A 21293-nucleotide genomic window follows, 5' to 3' on the forward strand; every position below is an offset into this window, starting at 1 on the left:
TAAAGGAGCACTGCTGATCAGAACAAGGGCATTTAGGCCCTGGAAGCAACAAAGAGGTGCTGATTTGATTTCCCAAAGTTAGGGTACCTGCCTGCTCTCTGGCTACGTAAATGCTTTCAAATCTTTTAAATTCTAATGGACTAATGCAAGGCACAGACTAGCTGGTGCCTACATTTGAAATCTGCTCTCAAACCTCATTTGCAGATTGGCCAGATGGTCATTAGTGTGGAGGTGTTCTCCAGGCAGACTTGCTTTCAGGGCAGGGTTTTTTAAATTTTGGAGGGGGTTGGGGAAGCAGAAAAGGAAATCTTTTTTGGGGTTTGGATTTTTTTTTTAATTTGGGGGGGAGGGTTGTTGGCTTTTTGTTTTTCAGTTAAGATAGTAACAGCTAGGAAAGGGTGAATAAAAGCTGAGCTACAACAGAATATTCTCTAGTTTGGTGTATTTAAGAAAGTGCTTGCAATTTAATCCAGAGAGACCAATAAACAGAAGACTAAAATAAAAAGGCAGAAGGCTGCAGTGTCAAAGTGCTGTTAAAGTACATGAGAAAAGCAATTCACTTGGGGTTCAATGTAACACTTCTAATAATGAGCTTCCCATATTTAGACACAAGAGATAGCAAACTCAAACCCCCTGGAAAGGATACAATACAGTTATACAACAACATAGCAAACTGTATTTGTTTTGTTATTACTACCTATGCACCCTATGGTTTCTTTAGGGAAGATGATATGATATCTTTATACCATAGTGTGTAAAACAGTCTGAAATCTCTCTTTGACACCAGTAATGCACTAAAATCCTTCCTAAATATTGAAAGACCTCCAACTTGATGCTAGGCTTGATCTTACTCATCACTAAAAAAAATAAATGTTTTGTTACTGCATTTCTCTCTGAGAGGTTTTCAAAATCCTTCCAGTCAGTACATGAGATAGGATACATATTGTCGGGGATAAGTTGTTAAAGTGAATTTGAAATGTGCTTCTCAAAATATCGTTTACACATTTACCAGATGGTAAAATAAACATGTAAATTGTTATCGAGTATACACCAACTTTATACTACAATTTTACCCACTGTAGAAATGGTGTAAAAATGTTGAATATAGTGTTACTTGTTCATTTAATAGTTTATTAACATTTTAAATACATTTGGAGAATAGGTTTGCTTTCAAAGAAAAAAAATACTTACAAAAGCAGCATTTCAAGCCATTAATCAGACCAAATTAATGTACTGACTTCCACATTTATCATTTACCTTATCAATAATATAATTAACATAATTATAATTGGTTTCCAAGTATTTGCATATGCATAAATGTTGCATTTGTTTAATGGTATGGGTTTTAAAAGATAAATTTAAGTTGAACACAGGGCTAAAAAAGGAGTTTTAAGTGTAGCTACCACCATCTTAGTTACATGATATGTGTTTTGGGGTTGTCCTGGATTTGGGCTCAGGTATTGGCCTGAGAGTTGTTGTGGGTCCCCCCCAACTGAGGATATTCTATGATTCTGTGATTCGTAAGTAGCTGCTATTAGACCAACAGATCACTTTGTCACTGGAATTTCCTCTTTCAAGACCCACCCTACACATTCAGAAATAGAAAGATGTGAATACTTTATGTATGACAAATTAGAAGGCGTGTGCTAACAAACCCTCTCTCAAAGAAGACTGAAATGCAACTGTTTAGCAGTAGGCAGGAATTAAAATCTTCAGCTCAAGGACTAACCCTTGTCTTTCTCTAAAATGTGAGGTTACATGCATGTAATCACTAGCTAATGACCCTGATAGAAGACAACAGACAAAGGATTTTGATGGTAGACTGTGGCTTGTACTAGTTATGATTGGTCTCTCCTTTTGTAATTCTATTTCTACCAGCCCAGCTCATCAATTACACTGTGCTATAGCATTTTCTTTCTCACATTTCAGACTCTGCCAGCTCCTTTTTTTAGAAAAAGGATTTTATTATTTTGCTGTGTTAGATTTAGGATCTTTCCTCACCTATGATGACATGTATTGACTCAGCATGTTTTCAGTCTTATGCCCCCAGCAGACTCTGAATTATTTACTGCTTACGTATGAGCATATCAATTAGTCTTCAAAATATCTAATGACTGCTTTGGTCAATCCACAGTAGGGGCTTGGCTTCTCACGCATCTTGTTGGAATTGTTTTTTTCAGAGGCTTTTCACAGCACCTAAATTCAGTCTGACACCAGCCACGAAGCTCCTGTTTACTATTGCATAGTGGCTTTACTATCATATGCCCTCAGCAGTAAGGTGTTATCACATAAATACAAAAGATACATAATTCTCAAAAGTACTAGCACAGAGCTAGCTTAAGAGATAAGTTGACCTTATTAATGAATTTTGGAGGAATGTGCATATCTAACAAATATCCTCTATTAGTAGGTGCCACAACATAAACTCTTAACCGAAATTATCTTTAAATAGTATCACCCCTATACAAGGAACTACCAGAAAAGTGATAGACAGTAGACTTTAACAAACCTGTCTGGTTTTCTGACTCATACTAAGACAGTCTGTAGTTTAAGATTCAGAGGTCAAAACCTGCTCCACACTGGGTGCTTTACCAGTGCTCCAGAAGAATCTTCCAGAGAATGCCAATTGCATGTGAGCAGGTTTTAAACACCACTTGGAACATCCTGCTCTACAGAATCACAGAATCATCAAGGTTGTAAGAAACCTTCAAGATCATCTGCTGCAACCACCAACCCAACGCCACCATAATCACCCCTAAACCATATCCCACATCCAGAATTCCCTTGAACATTTCCAAAAACAATTCCACCACCTCCCTGGGAAACTTATTCCAATGCCTAACCACTCTTCCAGTGATGTTTTTCTTTTCCGATACCTAATCTGGACTTTCCCCAGTACAAAGTAAGGCCATTTCCACTCATCCTTTTGCTTGGGACATGACAAAAGAGGCCAACACCCATCTCACTACCACCTCCTTTCAGGCAGTTGTAGAGAGCAACCTACCTTTTGGATTATACTCTGCAGATGAAGTATTTTGCAAATATAAACAAAAAATTTTGATGATATCGAAAAGACAGCAATAATAAGGGTTTCATATGTTAATAAATTATAATTTAACTTCATTAAATACCCCAGAATCTCTGGAAAGGTCTGGTTTAGAAATCATTCAGAAGATTCAATTCAGGCAGAAACATAAATTCAAACTTGAAGAAATAGTCTAAGTGGGATAGGGAGAAGATGGATGTACATGGACAGGAGGTGTTCAATAGCACACAATTACCAGCATACTTCTATTATGAATTAAGAAAAATATGGGGAAGCTTAAAAGTTTGACTACCAAAATCCCTCATACATTCAAGGCATGCATTGGCTTTGGTGTACACACAGGTACTAGAGACTGAAACACTAAACATGAGAGGGAGCTGCCGAAGAAAGCAATGTCTTCAAAGCCTGAGCCATGGAGAACCAAACACCTCTGCCAACTAACTTCGAAGCAGAGCCTGAGCCAACACTTCTGTAAAGACAGGGTGAGCACTGAAAACTTGTAGCATATGCTGCTATTTACATAACTAATTGTAGCATGCACAGTCAAAAAACAGCCTCTAGCTTTAGCATATACATGCAAAATAATTGATTTTATTATGTACAGAAAATTAGAAGCTGTCAGAAACAAAGCCACTAGTAACAGCCGCGAGGAAGAATTTCGAATTTTCATCGCCTAGATTGCAGAGGCTAGTCTTCACACAGTTGTGAGGTTTACAGCTAGAATATAAATCTAGACAAGATTCTGTGACAGCTGATACCCTATCCAAGCTTTCGGTAAAACTGACATACACACACCATAGACTGATGGTGGAGACACTCAAGAAAAATATTCCCAGTCTCAGACTCGCTGTGGTTTGTCATTGCAGGCATTGTATTACAAGATTAAACTCTGCAGAGGATATTGCAAATATAATAATAACAACCTAATCTTGCACAAAATAAAAATGAAAAGAAATATGATGGCAGGGAATAAAAGCACTAGCTGAATTGCTCCTGAATCTCTGATGAATAATAAGAGGACACCAAGATGGGAAAAATACAGAAAAAAAAAATGCATTACACTGACTATTTTTCTATGGGGGGAAAAAAAAAAAAAAAAAAAAAAACAAAAAATGTGAACCTCAGTGTTTCTCAGGCAAAGCAGCGCATATGTATAACCAAAAAAATATGCATAATAGTTATAGAATGTTCTTCTATCATTCATAAATAATATTATTTGAAACAATATTTAATCCTATAAATTAGTTCTATATTGGCTTAACATGATGCACTTTTCTTGCAATTACAGAGTTGATGACAATTTTTCACAAGTTTAAACATTTTTATAAAATAATAAATTTTAAGTAGGTTATTTTAAGATATCCTCTTGCCAGTAACCTTTTTGAAAATGGTGTTAAAATTCTAAATTTTTTTAGTCAAAAAACTATTGCAAATCAAAGTTAGATCAGCAGAGGCCCCATAAATTATAATGCAACCTCCATAAAAATAGGACTTCACCTGTTACATGCTGTTGAAGAAAAAACTCAGAAACGGATGCTGATTGTACAACTAAAAATGCTAAAAACGTTTTACATTGCAGATTCTTATAAAACATGTCATGTTAAATGTTTTATATGAGATAAACCCTTTACTATCACCAAAAAAGATGTATGTAAATGTAAATTTAGAAGTTTGGGTACAAAAGAGACCAGCCTTGCATGGATCTTCTCCTCTTCAGTAATCCCGAGCAAGGCTTTCCTGGTTTGAGCATCCTCCACAGAAGGAGTTGCAGGAGAAAGCACTCGTCTGCATGCTCTGGTTCTAAACACAGCAAGCCACGGAAGAGCCAGTGAAGTGCCCCCCAGTAAGGAAAAGGATGGTGGAGAGAAAGGCAGGGTCTGGAGCTCCTGGGAAGCTTTGGAGATCGAGCAGGGGAAGGCACCAGAGGCTGCCTGGGGACTACTGATGTACGTGCACCAGCTTGGAGCTCTGCTGCTGCACCGCGCAGGAATTCAGCGATCGCATGCATTATCCTAAACCACTCTGGGAGAGCAGGTTTTGGGTTAGCGATAAGCCCGTCTCCTACCTGCCTGTGAAAGGGATCACCAGCTTCCTGCTGTCCTGCCCTTGCACCCACCAGCCTGGCAGCCTTTCCCATGCAATAGCACCGTCACCATCCAAGTGACTTCAGAGAGCTGAGCTGACAGCAAAACAACCCTCGTGAAAAGGGTTGAGTACACAGAACTACACTTGAAATCTCCTAGATCCTTATCCTGAGGCAACTGTAGATATTAAAACAAAGTCAAAATTAAATATAGCTACTGTTTAGCACATTGTGTATTTAGCACAGGCATTGCCCTTGTCCCTCTATAACTGGGAAATGTGACCGCAGTGACAAAACTGCATTTTAATTACCAGGAGGGAAAAAAAACCCCAAAACCCACAACAGAGAGTACTGCCAAAGCAGAAGAGACTTGGGCCCTGATCCTACAAAGACTTATGTGCATATATACACTAAACTTTACACTGTTACAGGGCAATAATTTGTGTTGTTCCTCCAGTTACACTGTATTTGGAAAATAAACATATACCAGTAATGGACTGCTCTGGGGTTTGGCCTTTTCGGTTACATCTGACTAAATGGCCTGTGGAGCAATATAGTCCTGAAGAAATCTTACCTGCACATGCCATTAAAATAAATTACATTAATTTTTATAGGCCCATATTTTATTTCTGCCATTACATTTCACATTACTTCAGTTTACATTTGCTTATACAAATCAATCCATTTGCAATTTAAAAAAAACACTATTTAAAAGTAATTTTTATTTATACAGTGATGTGAAAGAAGTTATAAGTGAACAGTGTATAGAAATACAGAAACTGAAGCACTGAAATATTTAAAAACACAATACTAAATGTTAACATCAGAGGGTTTTTTAGTATTTAACACAAAGAAAAAATGAGCTACACTAGATAACACTTCAAAGAAGGTGAAAAGGATTTGGGCGTTACAAAATCCTAAACACATAAGAATTTAAATATCTGGTTAACTCCTTTCCACTCAATTTCTGAGCAACACGTTTAAATTGAAATAAGATAGTTGGCCTAAATATTTCCCCCAAAAGAGGGCAAGTTCTTGTATTACACACACCAAACAATTTGCTTTTGATTCAATCATTAAGAAAATTTAATGATCAGAATCAACCTTGAAAATAAGCAGAAGGAAACTTCAATTATTCTTACACTCTAAACAGTGAAAAATAAAAATGTAAGTAGAGTAAGATATCCGTTGATGATTTCATTATTATGTCACCATGGGAGAAACAAATTTGTATATTGGTTTGTATATCAATTAGTACTTGGTCCTGTTCTTTCCACCAAGCAGCACCTGCTTTGGATAGTATCTAAACTACAAGAGGAGACAATCAGATTGTTTCAATACAGAGCAATATTGAACCACTGAAGCCATGTCATTATGAAATGACATAACTATACAACAGATGAGGATTTAATCCATGTTGTTCTGACCTAACTCTGCAACAAATGCCATGCTCAATGCATAACTGAAATAACTGCTCAATAATGTGCCCAAGAATAGTCATTTAGAACCACAAGCAATGGACATTTTTCAGTGAGATTTTCACAGTTTCTAAACACGGGTGACTAAGCCACTTGGAGATTTTTGAAAATGTCCCTACCCTCATCATTCGTGCACGATAGGTTCCATAGGAAAGTCAGGAACCAACAATAGAAATAAAAGCCCTTTACCTCTTCCTCAATACCCTGCACCTAATTCAAGGGAAAGGTTCCGTCTCCTAATGTAAGAGTAAACTGAGCTTCCAGCAGAGAGTTCACACAAAGCTTAAAGTAACACCTATGTACAAACCCCTCGTGTTCTAGAAGTATAGTGGGAAAGCAGTGGCAGTGTGGGGAGAGGGGAGATGCCTCGAGGGTTTGCCGAGGGTGCTGCAGTGCCAGGAGCGGCTCTTTCTCTGTCACTGCACCACAGACCTCAGCTGGTGATGTGCAGGCACCGATCGCAGAGCAAGAGGCAAAGCAGGAGGTGCTCCTGCCAGGCCCTCGAGTGGACTTCCCAGACAATGCAGGATGAGCCACAAATTTCCCCAGGGCCACAGAGCAGCCACCATATTTCTGCAGTGTCTCCAGCAGGAGGTCTGGGACTGAAGGGTGAGAGAGCAACACCGAGCTGGAAGTCAAAAATGTGACATAAAACATTTCCACAAAGGGAAACAAGCTTTAATCAGGGTGTTGATCGATCATAAAATACATATTTTAGCTTGCATTTATGATTTCAGTTTAATTCTTAGTGGGTGGGTGGGTGTCTTCATCTAAACTAGGACACCTTTCAGCAGCATAAAATTTCTCTCAGCTCAAAATATCAATGTTGCTCTTTCACCCTTCAGTCCCAGACCACTATCTGCTTTCTGGATAAACAAAAGCAGCCAATCTGTAACCAAATATGGTTAAAGAAAGAAGCTTACTTACAAAACCGAATTCCATAGCATGGCCCACAGAAACTGACATGACTTTTAGAAAGTTTAATTTATGTGCCAGTGCCATCAGTTTAAAAAAAATTACTCAAACAAGCCAAAAAATTATATTTCAAATGACTGAAGTGGGAGCTTGGATGATGTGCTTTGGTAACTCATCAATGTTTCTACTATATTAAAAAAAAATCAAATTATTAAGTGTATCCTAAATCAGTCAGTCACTTCAAGGTACACGACTATCACAATTATTGAAAAAGGCCTTGATCCTGAAAACATTTATGTCTGTGAATTTTTAGACAAGTGAATAGTCTTTGTAGGACTGACCTCTTACTTTACGTTGTTCACACATATGAACTTGTATGCACGATCAGAGACTAAGGCAGAAATACACATTTACAAGCTATCAACATTTTACCTAAAATGTCTCTTAAAACAGATTCAAAGTCATTACCAGCTGTTTCTTATTTAAAGCTTAGTATCTGTGTAATAGTATAGACAGTTTTACACAGAAATATCTGAAGTTTTTCATCCTGTTTGCCTTCGGTTTAAAAAAAAAAAAAATTGTCCTAAAAAGTCATCTTAAGACCAAGAAGATCATTCATACTCATATCAGCCCCACAGAATTAGAAACACTCCAACTATGAAAAATCACAGTGATAGCATGAATAAAACATCGCTGGTTTTATTGTGTAATATATTTTATAAGGTCAAAAGTTACATCTAATCAGCAATGGCAGCCTTGGATTCTAATGGATTCATAATTATCCTACATCCAAAAAGTAAAATATTACATATGTTCAAAAATTTTAGAGTTAAATATATATATTTCAAAAAATATCTGGCTTTTTCAGACATAAACATTTGAACAAATGGGCTTCAAGGGACCATGCTCTGAAATAAGCAATGCTTTTGTTTGCATTTTCAGATTAATACGCATTCTGATAAAAGCATGAAACGTTACCAGTGAGCTGTGCGCCTCTCCAGACCTACCACAAATATATTATCTGGAAAGAGCTGGGTACTGAATGCAAACAGTCTGCTGCCTTCCCTCTACTTATCACTCTGCTGTTTCAATATTTCTTCTTTGACTTTGCCCCCGTATCTTAGCAAGTGACACATTCCCTACTGAAAACCACATTTATGACAGGTTTTAATACTTGGAATGAAAACTTGTGTCCATTCTGCGCAGAAAGTACCTGGAAAGTGTACTTTCATGCAAAATCCTTTCTTTCTGCTTTTCCCAATACACACACATTCTTTTTTTGTATCACAGAGATTTTAAAATTGTCTTATGCAATTTAAATAAGATTTCCAAAAACAGTAACCTTTTTACAGGGAAAAATCAGAGCATTTCCAGTTGACAAAGTAATTTGTGAGGGCCATGCAAAGCACCTGAAAAAACAGACTGCAATGAAAACCATTTTAGCTATAGCAACAGCACTCACTGCATAATGTTAAAAGGAAAATCATGCAATTAGGTCTCTTATCAGAAAATTCAGATTATGCCATGTGGGGGAATAAAAAAATAAATCATTGTTCACCGCATCTCCCTTGAGCACTACCTAGAGGAGGGGAGTGATGACCAGACAGTGAAAATTAAGAAGAACGTGTCCCACCTTACGCCTATTCTGCCAATCTGTCTCAGTTGTTCTTCTAGCTCCATAGGTTTACATGATTTTTTTCCCCTAATTTTTTCTTTTTTTTTTTCTTTTTTTTTTATGCTGACAAGTAATACAAGACAGATTCTTGCCTTCTTAGGATCTTGCAATCTAGTTTAGACATAGCACGTCAAGTGGTGATGAAAGAAGGTTAGGGTGGGTTTGAAAAGATGAGGATTCCAACAGTAAACGATGCAGAGACATCAGTTTGGTAATGTACACATGTTTTGCATGATTCATTGGACCAAAATGGCCAAAGGAACTTAAAAAGCTGTCAAAGGCATCTTTACCTCTGACCTACCTAGTCATCCATCTGCTTCCTCATACTGTCAATCAAAACCCTCCCATCCTTATCACTATTCTATTACACACATTTTCCACAACCATTTCTCCTCCAGCTCTTAAAAAATATCTTAGCAAACATTTCAATCAGTCATTAAAAACCTTGTTAAAATATGCAATGTGTCATCAAATATGCATAGCGTACTCGTGCAAAATCTGTACAGCGTAAATCACTGTATTACATTTGATATAGTATTAATGTGAAACATCATAGAAAGTATTACCAATAGGAACTTTGAATTACTTTCTACAGATTGAAGCTTGATTTTGTGTTGTATTAAATAAAGAAAGGGCAATTATATGTATTGTTTTACACAATAACTAAATTAAAACCCATTCAACATGCCTAGAATAATAATACAAACTACATTTAAATTTCGTGCAATTAATTGCTGTTCTAACAAATTCATACACGGGGGTTTGCTTCAACTAAACTGCACACGCTTCAATTTAAACATGCCAGGTCAAAACCCGCGCATTCGCTTCTCAGTGAACGCAAACAATTTAACGGGTTGGTAAACAAATGTTTAGCAAATATACAGGTGCACCTCTAAAAATGTTATTCTAAAAATTGTAATAGTAATAAAGTGACCTACCGACAGGAAATAGCCTGTTTAACTTCTGCAGCCCTTATATCTTCCAGTCTCTTGCACAAATAGTTATGGACTTATCCTGTCGAAATAGTTACGGAATAACATCAGCCACTCACGGACAGGAAAGAATTTTGTTCAGACCTGTCACACGTTACGTATTTATTCCAGACCCGCTGGATCACCCCGCCAAATAAAGCCTGGCGGAACCTCCCCGAAGAGCGGTCTGCCCGGGGTGACCGCCGGGCGGGCAGCAGCCCCGGCACGGCGGCGGCACAGGGGAGCGGGCGGGGAGCGCCGCGGCGCCTCGGGCCGCTCCCTCTGCCCTCATGGGGTTCAGCGCAGCGGGACGGGCAAGGGGCGGCTTTTGCTGGCCGAGAGCGGGGAAGGAGGCTCGGGAACATGCCATGGGTTATTTAGGGTGCGGGAAGCCCCGGGGAGGGCGCCGGGACAGCCCCTGACGGCGGCGCTGAGGGGGCAGCTGGGCCCGCGGGAGGCGGAGAGGTGCGGGCGCTGCGCGGGGACAGCGTGCGGCGCCCCGGCCCCCGCCGCCTGCGGAGAGGCGGCCGGGGAAAGGCGCCCACCGCCCGCGCTTCTCCGAGGGGCGGTCCTGGGGACACTGCCCCCACGGCCCCTCTCCGGGTGCGGCCCCGGGGGCCTTGAGCCCGACGGCACCGCGGGGCGGGCACCGCTCCCCGCAGCTGGCACAGGTCGCGGCCGCGCGGCCCCTCGAGGGCGGCCGAGGCGCTGAGGGCGCAGGGCTGCGCTCGGGGCCCGCACCTTGGCGGGGGTGGAGGGGACGGAACGCAGTTGGGGCGCTCAGGTGCCCCCGCCAATACCGCGGCAGGACAGAACACCTCTGACAGCTCCACACCGCGCTTACCCCAGCGCGGAACCAAGAGCAAGCCCGGCCTGCTGCCCCCCAGCCCCTGCGGACTCGGCCCACGCAGGTGCCGGGCCGGAGCCTGTCCTAAAGCCCACAGGTGGCTGTCTCTGAAGGGCACAGAGTCCCGGGAAGGTGGCAGAGGCTGAGGCAGTGCTGCAGGAGTGGGGGCTCGGCTCCCGCGCGTAGGGCGAGCTGCTCCCCAGAAAGGCGGCCCGCCCTGGGGCACTGTGGGCTCCGCCGGGGCAGCCCCCGCCCTGGGAAGGCGAGGGCAGGCTGCGGGCGGGCAGCGTTGCCTCCCTCGCCTCTGCTCCGCCGGCGATGGCACCCCCCGCCCCGCGCCAGGCACCTCTCCCGCCTGCAAAATGCTGTCAGGGTTTTTAAGCGTCAAACACAGGGATAATTATAAACCTCTGAAAACCGACGGGGTTACATCTCCCTCTTTCACCCACTGCAAACCTCCACGCTTGGCCACGCGGTATAAGCGCTGTCCCCTACGCTCTTCCACACCCCCAAAAAAAGGACAAACGCGGGACGAGCGGACCAGCTCCGCCAGGGAGAGCAGGGCGGGACTCTCGCTCCAGAGCCACGCGGCGGCCCGAGAGCGAGCGAGCCCGCCGGCCTCTTCCCCGTGTCCCACCCGATCCCTTGCTTGCAAATCGGCGAAGTGCTTTTTCCAACACGACGTTCACGTTTTGCCAGGTTTATTTTACTTGTTATACACAGACGATACAAACGGGCAAAAACCGAAACATTTCTCAATGGAGCATGTACTGGTATAAATTATTCAGTTCCACAGACGTAACAGAACAAATATAAAAATCACAACATTCGATTTACAGAAGAGTCAAAAATATACACACGTTTATGACCCTGAATTTCTATTAGGAAATTTCCCCGTCGAGTGTAATCTAGACTGAATATTTAGCCCGATGCATATTTCAGTTCGTAATTGTTTTGTTTTTTTTCTTCCATATAAAAATGCGTTAATTGTATAGATTTGCTACTCAAAATTCGAAGACTTATTATTCTGCTTCGCCGGGGAGGGAGTCCTGGAGGGATATTACTTCTCCTTCAATAGTATAATAAGAGGTTTACAAGAATGATCACTCTTACTTTCGATGTGCATTTTATTCCCCAGGAAGTCAGATCTCGGTTAGCTACTTTATGAAAAAGTCAATTCCAAAACTAAATGCAGTAAAATATACAACTCACAACTCATCTTCACTGGACTACACTATGGTTACCAACAATTCAGTCGTCTATATCTTTTTTCTTTTTTTTTTTTTTTTTTTTTTTTTTTAGATTATTCATTACAAAGATTTACAGCAATATAAAGAAAGACGGGGGAGCTGCAAAGAAATTTGAAAATAGTTTGTTAGCATATTTGGCACCTGCAGGGACCAGTAATGGATTTGGCACTTGGGGGCAGGGGAAGGGGGATTCCACAAAAATAATAATATTGCTGATCTCGAGCTATTCCTTTCAAAGAAAAAATAAGAGGCAGTTAATTTTGGTTCCGAAAGGCGTTATGCTCCTTTAATCGACTTTCCTATGAGACGTATTTCTGTTCTTTTGAAGGGAAAGCTGAGCTATTCCTTAGCTGTGTTAGCCCAGGGCACCACGTAATTATTTCATGCGAGGAATTGGAGAGAAAGTGAGAAACCCATTACCCGCTGCTACAGCTATGGACCACTGACATTTCCAGAGGCATTTAGGAAGAGTGTTTACCTGGGGAGGGGCAGGAGGAAGAGGAAGCAAAGAGCGGGGTAAAGAAATTTAAACAGGATCTAAGTTTTGTGACTTAACAATGAAAACAAAACAAAAAAAGAAATCCAAACAAATAAATAAACCGAACCAAAGGAAAGTAATCTGTTACAATAAAATAAATACTATGTACAGGCATTTCACAGGCTGTTTTCCCCACTATTACTGTTTCCCCTAGAATCCATCCGTGGTAAAAGGAAGGAAGCGCTGTACGGTTTGAGAGTCTAAGCATCCTACTGATCAGTGGGTTTCGGTGCGGCAGTGCCCCCCGCGCCCCCGGGGCGCCGCCGGACCGGGCCGGGCCGGGCGGGGAGCGGGGCGGGGAGGCGGCGGCGGCCGCGGCCGCGGCTCAGCTTGCCTGCCTGCCTCCCTGCCGGGCCGGGGCACGGATGGGGCAGCTAGGGGCGGGGGTCAGTGCGCTAACGCGGAGGAGTTATTGTGCAAAAGGACGGCGGGCCGGCGGCCGCGCCTAGCTGTGCGAGTAGAAGCCGTAATAGCCGATGTCCTTGGCGCAGGTCTTTTCGCAGTCCCGCTGGGTAAGCACCTCGCTCTTGAGGGGCGAGGAGCTCTCGGACACCGGGGTGTCCGAGGGAGAGATCCGCCTCCTTTTGGCCTGCTCGTAAATCCCAGAATCGGAGGAGTCGATGGACTTAATAGACGACGGCGTTTCGATCCAGCTGGAGTCGGACAAATCTTTGGGCTTGGAGTCCTCGGCGCCCGGCAAGGGGGACCGCTCGGGGGCCAGGCTCTCCGCCTCCTCCCCCAGGTAGGGGTTGCCCGCGGCCATGCGCGCCGCCGCCGCGCTGTTGGGCCAGCAGGAGAGCACGGAGCCCGACTTGCTGCAGTACTGCGGGGGGCTGCGGGCCCCCCAGCCCGAGGGGTCGGCGTAGTAGCCCAGCGGCCGCCCGGCGCAGCCGGCCGCCTGCAGCGGCAGCGCCTTGACGCCCGCGGCCGCGTAGGACAGCAGCGTGGCCGCGTTGCCGGCGAAGTCGGTGGCCGTGTCGTAGGCGGAGGCGGCGAAGTCGAGGCGGTTGTTGGCGGGGGCGACGAACCAGCGCTGCGGCGAGGGCGCCCCCGGGTCCTCGGCTTGCTGTGGGGAGAGCAGCCCGTTGGTGTGGGGCACGCTGCGGTCGGCGCCGGGCCCGGGGCCGGCTCCTGCCCCGGGATGGAAGCGGGACTTGGCGTAGTTACTCACGAACTGGTCCTGGAGGAAGGAGCCGGCCATGGCGTAGCGGGCCCCGGGCACGATCTGCGAGCGGGGCGAGTCGTTGGGGGAAGGCGTCAGCCGGTCCATGTCGCAGCCCGTGTAGATCCTGCCCAAGAGAAGGGGAGAGAGCTGGGTGTCCGCCGCAGCCCGGCGCCCTCCTCGGCGCGGCACCCGGCCGAACGCGGCCCTCGGGGGACGAACGGGACGGCGCCGTCCCAGCGCGCTCCGGCCCTGCCCGGGAGCCTGAGCTCCTCTCCGGGCTTGGCCTCTGGCATCAGCAGAGGGCCTTTAACGGGGAACAGGAAAGACGGGGGCAAGCATGGAGAACAAATCTTTCGGAACCGGTTGGCCATTCCTTGACGTGGCTGAGATCCCTCTCTCCGGTCCGAACCCTCAACCCAAAAGCGTGGAATCCCGCGCGGTGACACATTGACCGGTCCCACCACACGTGCAACAGGCAGCCAGCCCGGTCATTTGCCGCGAGCAGCATGAGTGGCAGACTACGGAATTCTATCGGCTGTTTAACACTTATTATTGGGAGTCACAGACGAACCATCAACATTTTACTGAGTTTAAATTAAGCTAATCTTTAAACACCTACTGTAGGAAATGTAAAGCCAGACACTTCCAGTGTTCCCTGCTTGGCCTATATATAATTCTCCCATGCTGGGCTGCAATTTGCGATTATAAAAACTTTAATGGATGAATAACTACTATCTGTATTTAATTCAGGCTAAAACTGTGCTTTAATTAACCCTCCACGCCTCCTGGAATTTCTTATCCAAAATAAACTTGGCCCTTAAACAAATCCAACGTGCTAGACAACATTGAAGCTTCCCCCTCCCCCCCGTCTCCTTTCAAGTGACGCCCTATAAAGTTTTTTCCTATCAATAAGAGAAAAGCACTTTTGGCTGGGGCCGGAGGCCTTTCCCAAGGCCGCACATACTCTCGCAGAGCTCCGGGAGAGCAGGCAGGCTCGGCTGCCGCCCTCTGTGGCACCAGGGCCCGCCGCTGCCCTCCCGCTGGCAGACCTGCTCCCCGCCACAGCCTCGGCGACCCCCGACCCTTGGGGAAAGCGACCGTGCCACAAGCTGCTCCCTGGGGAGAGCTGGAGCTCGGCCCCGGCCCATGTCGCAGCTCTGGGCGTCGTTTCCGCCCTTGCCCTGCAAGCCTGCTGCTGGCGGTCCAGCGGAGGGGCTGAAGCAGGCGCTCAAGACACGCACGGGGCGAGGCGCTCGAGGCCAACTGAGGCCGCTCCCGGCCACAGTTTGGAGAGGATAAAGGTTTTCCTCCTCAAAGCCGGGGGCCCGTCCCACAGACCAGAGCTTGCAGCGGGACGGGGGAAATCCCTGCCGTCTGCTCCTCCGGGTGTACGGGCAGCCCTGCGGCCGCCAGCTCCCGCTGCCCCAAGCTGGGCAGGGGGATGCCGGGCGGGCCGTACCCGGGCCAGGGGAAGCCTGCCCGCAGGGCCTGCAGGCCGGGATAGCCCCGTTTTTGTCCCGAGGGCCGCGAAAGGCGGCGGCGGGGGCCGGGTGTTGATGCCGCCCCGGAGCCCGGCCGGAGGGGCAGCAGCCGCCTGCGGCGTGGGCGTCAGGGCAGGGGGGTCAGACCGCTGGGAACGCCTGGAGGCGGACGGGCAGAGGCAGAACAGGGACAAACCGCAATTAAAACTTCCGAGGCTCTAGCTCCACCCAGAAGGGAGAAGGGGGAAAAAAATTCAACCCCGACGAAGAATAAAACGAGACGGAGCCATTTCCCTCCGGACCCCGGCTCTGCGGAGCTCGGAATGATGCAGACCCGGCGGGTTGCCGGGGACCGAGCCCCTGCTGCTCCGGTGCTTCTTTCGGAGCCCTGACGCGCAAGTGAAACGGAAGCTTGGAAAGAGGCGCCAAGATACGTGCCAGGAAAAACCAACAACAAAACCGCCGCAAGTGCCAAAGCGAGATGCGGACTCTGGTGCGGGCAGCGCGGCCCCAGGGCTGCGCAGGGCCTGGCCGCAGGGTCAGCCCCTGCGCGGGAGCGGGCGTGTGCTTCCCTCCCGGAGGGCTCTAGAAAAGCCTGACATTACACATCTCGGTGTGAAATGAGCCAGCCCTCATCCTAAATCTCCCCCCTTTGACATGTGTGTGCAGCCGGCAGAAGGGTAGTAAAAATCCGGTTTACTTACGTGTCATAATTGTCTCGGAATCCTTTTGCGAAAGGGTTGTGATCTATTTTCAGCTGTGTGATCTAGGGAAAGAGAGGAGCAGAGCACACGTTGTGAAAGCCTGAAAAATATACCCCACTGCAGCCAACATGTTTTTAAAGGACCAATCTTTACTCTAGTCAATCATACTGCCTTTAAACCGTGAAAAATCAGCTCTGGCATGCTTATAGACATCACAGTCTAATTTTAAGATTTACGTTGTTGTAAAAAGTACGAAAAAAATCAATATTTAACCCCATATTTTGAGGCTTGTTCATCATTCCTAGTGCATGGGTATGAATATACTGAAATCCAGAAATTAGGCAGAACGTACCGCAGAACGGTAACTAGGAGTTTGCATTTGCATCGAGCAAAATAATTAAAGCGAGAATGTGGACTGAACATATGTCATTTGAAAAGGGGGCACCAGTCTGTAGCAAAGCCAGACCACTCCGAAACGCATCCAGGCATTAACGAGCTTTTAATTTGAGGAAGTTGCTCCGTCACCCCCGGCGCAATCAATGAGGATGTTAATTGATCTTTGCAGACTTAAAGCTTAAGCTAACAGCTTAACAGCTAACTAAGCTGTTTCCGACTGGGAGATAAACGCTGCGGGCCAGCGCCCAGCCCCGGGCGGAGGGGCAGGATCGCGCCCGTCCTGGCGGGGAGGGCGATGCCCCTGCGGGCACCCGGAGGGGGCTCCTGAGGCGAAGACGGCCCGAGAGGCTACGGCCGGCCTCGGCAGGGCCAGGAAGAGCTGGCACAACGTGGGGAACAGGGAGCCCCATCTCCGGGAGCCGCAGACCCGGGGCAGGATGGGCAGAGCCGGGCCATCCCTGCTGGGCTGCCTTACGGGGAGCGGGGGGACCGCGAGGGGAATAAACCAGGGAGATCTTTACATCGGTGTTCTGGTAGGCGGTGACGGCAATGAACTGCGTCTCGGGGAACGTGAATGTCTGCACTCTGCCCGGCTGGTTGGTATCCTCCGTCCCGTCTTCGTTCACCTCCACCACATGCAAGCGAGGTTGGTACTTGTGAAGGGACTGCAAAACCACCATCTGTCAGGCATGGCAAAAGGAGGGAGGGGGACGCGGGGAGAAAAGAAGAAATTAGAGCGAGAAGGACGAGGAGAGCGATGTCCGCTGGCCGCCGCCTCCCCGGGACGGTGGCGGACTTCCCCGGCCGCAGCGGACAGCGGTGTCAGCTCGGGCAACGCGCTCGGGGCCGACGAGGCCCGTGGCAAAATGGAACGGGAGGACTTGCTCACCACCACCCCCCTTTTCACCTAACGACACGATCTAAAAAATAAATACACGTCCTTTCGGAAACGGCATTTTAACTGAAGAAATAAAAATAATTCTGGCAGCGTCTGCGTTCCCCCACTGACCTGCCCGTTGTTGTTTGATGCTCCTTTATTGTTTGTAAGTTTTAGTTTCCCAAAGGAGATTTCCTGACGCATCCAGTGGGCTCCCGTGTTGGGGGAGTCGGGATGCATATACACCCGGTTTCCTAAGCAAAACAACAAAAAACAAAACCACATCACAGTTCTAGCCTGTACCCCGGTTCTGCTGCTACATCCGCACACAAGGGTGAAGAACCCCGTTAAGTGGACAGTATTTTACTGCCAAAACTCCCTTAATTTTAAACGAAAAGGATTTAAACAGCTTTTTCCGAACACCTTTTACTTTCTCCTCCACCCTCCTTTTTTTTTTTCTATTTAAAAAAAATCGTTGGCCCATTTGCGTTTAAGAAGTCGCCAGAGCCAGTCCGCAAAGGCATTAATTAATCATTCTCACCTACATATGTGTCGGAAAAAGTGTTAATTGGAGGAACTTGCCTTGTACATTGGTGTCCGCCTTGCCGCAAGGAACCCATTTGCCTCCCTGAAATCTCCAGTGATTGGGGTCCGCCAAAATTACATCCACAAAAATATTGTAGTGAGCCGTAGGGTCGAGACCAGAAATATTAAAGCTTAGGAAAGGGAACATGCGCCTATAAAAAAAAAAAAAAGGAAAAAAAAGAAAAGGGAAAAAAAAGGAAAAAGAAAGGGAAGAAGGAAAGCAAGCCATCGGCAGCGACAGGCACACGCGGAGCACCCAGCCGTTGTGCTTTATCCTCACGGCTCCCGATAGCGACTGGGAAATAAAAATCAAAAGAAGCCCCCTCCCCGGAGTGCCGAGCTTTCCGCGGGGAAGGGCTGAGTGCCGCGGGCGCGGGAACTTGAGGGCAGGCAGAGAGGGCTGCCCCGGCGGGGACCGGCTCCGGCGGGGACCCGCACCGGAGCTCCCGGAGACCGGGGCAGGGGCCCCGCTGACGGGGGGACGGCTCCGCCGGGGCGGCGGAGGCTCCGGGCGGCTCCCCCGGCGAAGTCCGCGGCTCAGCCCCGACACCCAGAAAGGTCCGCGCGGTGGCTTACCTTCCCTGCTTCGTGATGATCATCTCCGTCTGGTGCCGGTGAAATTTCAGCCAGAGTGGCCTATTGCACAGGTAGACCTGAGCCTTGCCGGGAACCAGCCCCGGCTGGGTGGAGGAGAACTGGTAGAAAGGTGCCCCTTGGTAGGAATGGCCATACTGCTGGGGGTACGGGTAGCCCGCCGTGGGGTAGCCTTGCGGAGAAGAGTTGGACAGGAGGCTGTTATAAGCTCCGTTGGTGATCACAGGATGATGAGCCATGTAGCGGCTGGGGCTGGCGATGGAGAAGGCTGGGTGAGCAGGTCCATGCTGGCTGGGATAAGGGAACATGGTACTAGGAGCAGAGGCAGCAGACTGGGGCTGGCTGGACTGAGAGAGCAGATAGCGATCTGCAGCAGATCCATCGAAACTGTGACGAAGCTCAGAGACCCCGTCCAAGACGGGAGAGAGTTTATTTCTCTGGACGTCCCCTGGTGTGTCCTTGGAGTCAGGAAAATTGTCTGTATCTGACTGATTCGTCATCCCCCTGGTAATTTTTTTCAAAGGTGAACTTCTCTCCAGGTTGTCAGTGGTCGAGATAATGGGATGATCATGCAAGGCAAGCTCAGATCCGCCTGCATGTGGGTAACTGCTGCTCACATTGAGAAATTTCTTGGAGAGCATGATAGAGGGAGAAAGACAATGCTCCAGCTGCATAGCTCTAGCACCACAGTAATAACCCTTCAGTCCCTGGATCTGAAAGGGCTTCCTAGTATCAGAAGCTAGACATCCTGGGACCCACACTAGGCAGAAAGCACTTCATCTACCAAATGCTTCCCAAACGTTTGATTTACTTTTTTTTTTTTTTTTTTTTTTTTTTTTTTTTTTTTTTCCTCCCTTCCCAGGGAGAAGAGATTGGCCAATTGACACTATGCAGCAATCAGGAAAGACTCACTTTTGATCTTGCTGCTTGTGGAGAGGATGAAACGGCTTCTGCCATTGGTTAACCGCTGACAGTAATTTAATTAGATAGACATTAATTAGGATAATCACCTGGCTCCTGGTCGCGACGATCATGGCAAATTGAAGGAGATGATTTTATTGTGAGATAGAAGGAAGGGAAAGGGGGAAGGGAAGAGTGTGTTTGCTGTGAGAGCTCATTATTATGTGACCTTTCTAGCTTTTTTTTTTTTTTTTTTTGACTACGGCTGGAAAATAAATCCGAACCCTGCGATTCCCCAAATATTGCGCGCGTGTACCCCACCTTTGTGCGTCAGGGAGCAGAGCGGGTCCTGGGCGCTTTGGGGAGCGATGGCGAGGGGAGCGCGGGGCTGGGCGGCCGCTGCCCTCAGCTCACCCCCGCGGTTTGTCCCCAGCGGGGCGCAGTCCCTCTCCCCCAGCTCTTCTGAGCGATCCCCGGTGCATCGCCCCCACCCTTCCCACCCGTGCCTGTTTCGCGGGGGAAAATACACCCTCCGTCCCCGCTGACAGTGGCCGCGTATCATCTCTTTTAACTTCTGAAATAATCATAAGCCCCACAGCCGAAGTGCCCTAATGTATTTGCCGCGATGTTTACGGGTTCTTTAGTAAATAAATATTTTATCTGGGAGCCGTAATGCAGGAGATTATCAGCAAAACAGCGTGGAAGGCGTCCACCTCCCCATCCGTCTCCGGATTTCTTTGCTCTCGGTGCCTGCTTTCCCTCAGTGACTCGGTCCCGCGGGCAGCTCTCGGGAGGAGCAGATTTCTGGCAGCACCCTTGCCAGGGGTCGTGGCCCGCCCCGGCCGCGGGGTCGATCGGAGCTGGGAAACCCAAACCTTGATGGCTCTGCGGCAGGAGCCGCCGGCACCCTCTGCCCAGGGGGGTCTCGGCGGGAGCCGCGGCCCGGCTGCGCTGCAGGCGGGCGGGGGCCGCGGGGACTCCCCGGGACCGGGGGCAGCGGCCGAGCCTCGGCTGTGGAGAGCGGGACCCTCCGAGGCGCAAAGACGCGCCTGAAGAGTTGAGGGGGCCCGCTCGCCACCCCGCCTTTGCCAAGCACCAGTCTCAATTTCTCTTCCCAGGGAAGCCTGCCTGAGAGTTTAAAATCACACGGTTTGTTTTTCGGTTTTTTGTGGGCTTGGGTTTTTTTGACCGGGCAGGATCTCTCCTGTTCCAATTTTCTTAATGTTGTTCTCTTCGTGGTTTGGACTTCAGGTATTTTACAGACTGCATCTCGTCCCAGGTGACATCAGCAGCCGGCTTCAAATTTCACTGACAGATAATGCAGCCTGAACCACCACATAATAAAACCGAACCACAGCATAACTGCCTGAAGCCAGCCTGAAACTTTGCAAACTCAAATCCGGAGAAGACTAGAACCAGGATGACTTGACAGAATGTGTATTTCAATGCTCTCAAATCCCGTGGCCATTTATTTTTCTGTTGCTTAACCGTGAGCTACTTTGGTTATTTGGTATTTCATAGATGCCGACATACACACACACACTCTCTGCAAAGAAATTTTTCTAATAAGACAATTTATGAAGCAAAAACCAAGCAGTTCACTGCTCTGCTCGAGTGGTTCAGCGCATGCAACTTTCATACACCACCTTTTTTCAGTGTTAAGAAAACGGTTTCATTATTATCAGTTCTAACTGATGTTTCCAACACTTGTTTCACCAGTGCTCACCCTTCCCTTTCCCTGTTTGCAACAACAGAACAGTAATGGACTTATACAGGCAGGAGATGGAC

At 47.3% G+C, this 21293-nt stretch overlaps 1 protein-coding gene across 2 annotated transcripts; it reads right to left on the reverse strand.

Moving 5' to 3' along the window:
- Nucleotides 1–11699: 11699 nt before the first annotated feature.
- TBR1 (T-box brain transcription factor 1) lies at nucleotides 11700–19725 on the reverse strand. 2 transcript variants are annotated; one of them, XM_064434715.1, is made up of 7 exons: nucleotides 18588–19472; nucleotides 18009–18163; nucleotides 17559–17680; nucleotides 17071–17229; nucleotides 16154–16215; nucleotides 13975–14092; nucleotides 11700–13869 (listed from the first exon to the last, which is right to left on the reverse strand). In XM_064434715.1, the coding sequence occupies exons 1-7, from the start codon at nucleotides 19277–19279 to the stop codon at nucleotides 13249–13251; spliced, it is 1929 nt and encodes a 642-aa protein (XP_064290785.1). In that variant the 5' UTR covers nucleotides 19280–19472; the 3' UTR covers nucleotides 11700–13248. The 2 variants fall into 2 exon arrangements, with proteins under 2 accessions (XP_064290785.1, XP_064290784.1); XM_064434714.1 differs by having other exon boundaries at nucleotides 11700–14092; nucleotides 18588–19725.
- Nucleotides 19726–21293: the final 1568 nt, after the last annotated feature.

This window comes from Passer domesticus, chromosome 10, assembly GCF_036417665.1.
Source record: "Passer domesticus isolate bPasDom1 chromosome 10, bPasDom1.hap1, whole genome shotgun sequence".
NCBI lineage: Eukaryota > Metazoa > Chordata > Aves > Passeriformes > Passeridae > Passer > Passer domesticus.

Coding starts and splice junctions, on each gene's coding strand:
- TBR1 (XM_064434714.1), bottom strand. CDS start 19,279: ATGCAGCTGGAGCATTGTCTTTCTCCCTCTATCATGCTCTCCAAGAAA. Junction 18,164..18,587: donor ATCATCACGAAGCAGGGAAG/GTAAGCCACCGC, acceptor TTTTTTTTATAG/GCGCATGTTCCCTTTCCTAA. Junction 17,230..17,558: donor CATCAAACAACAACGGGCAG/GTCAGTGGGGGA, acceptor CATGCCTGACAG/ATGGTGGTTTTGCAGTCCCT.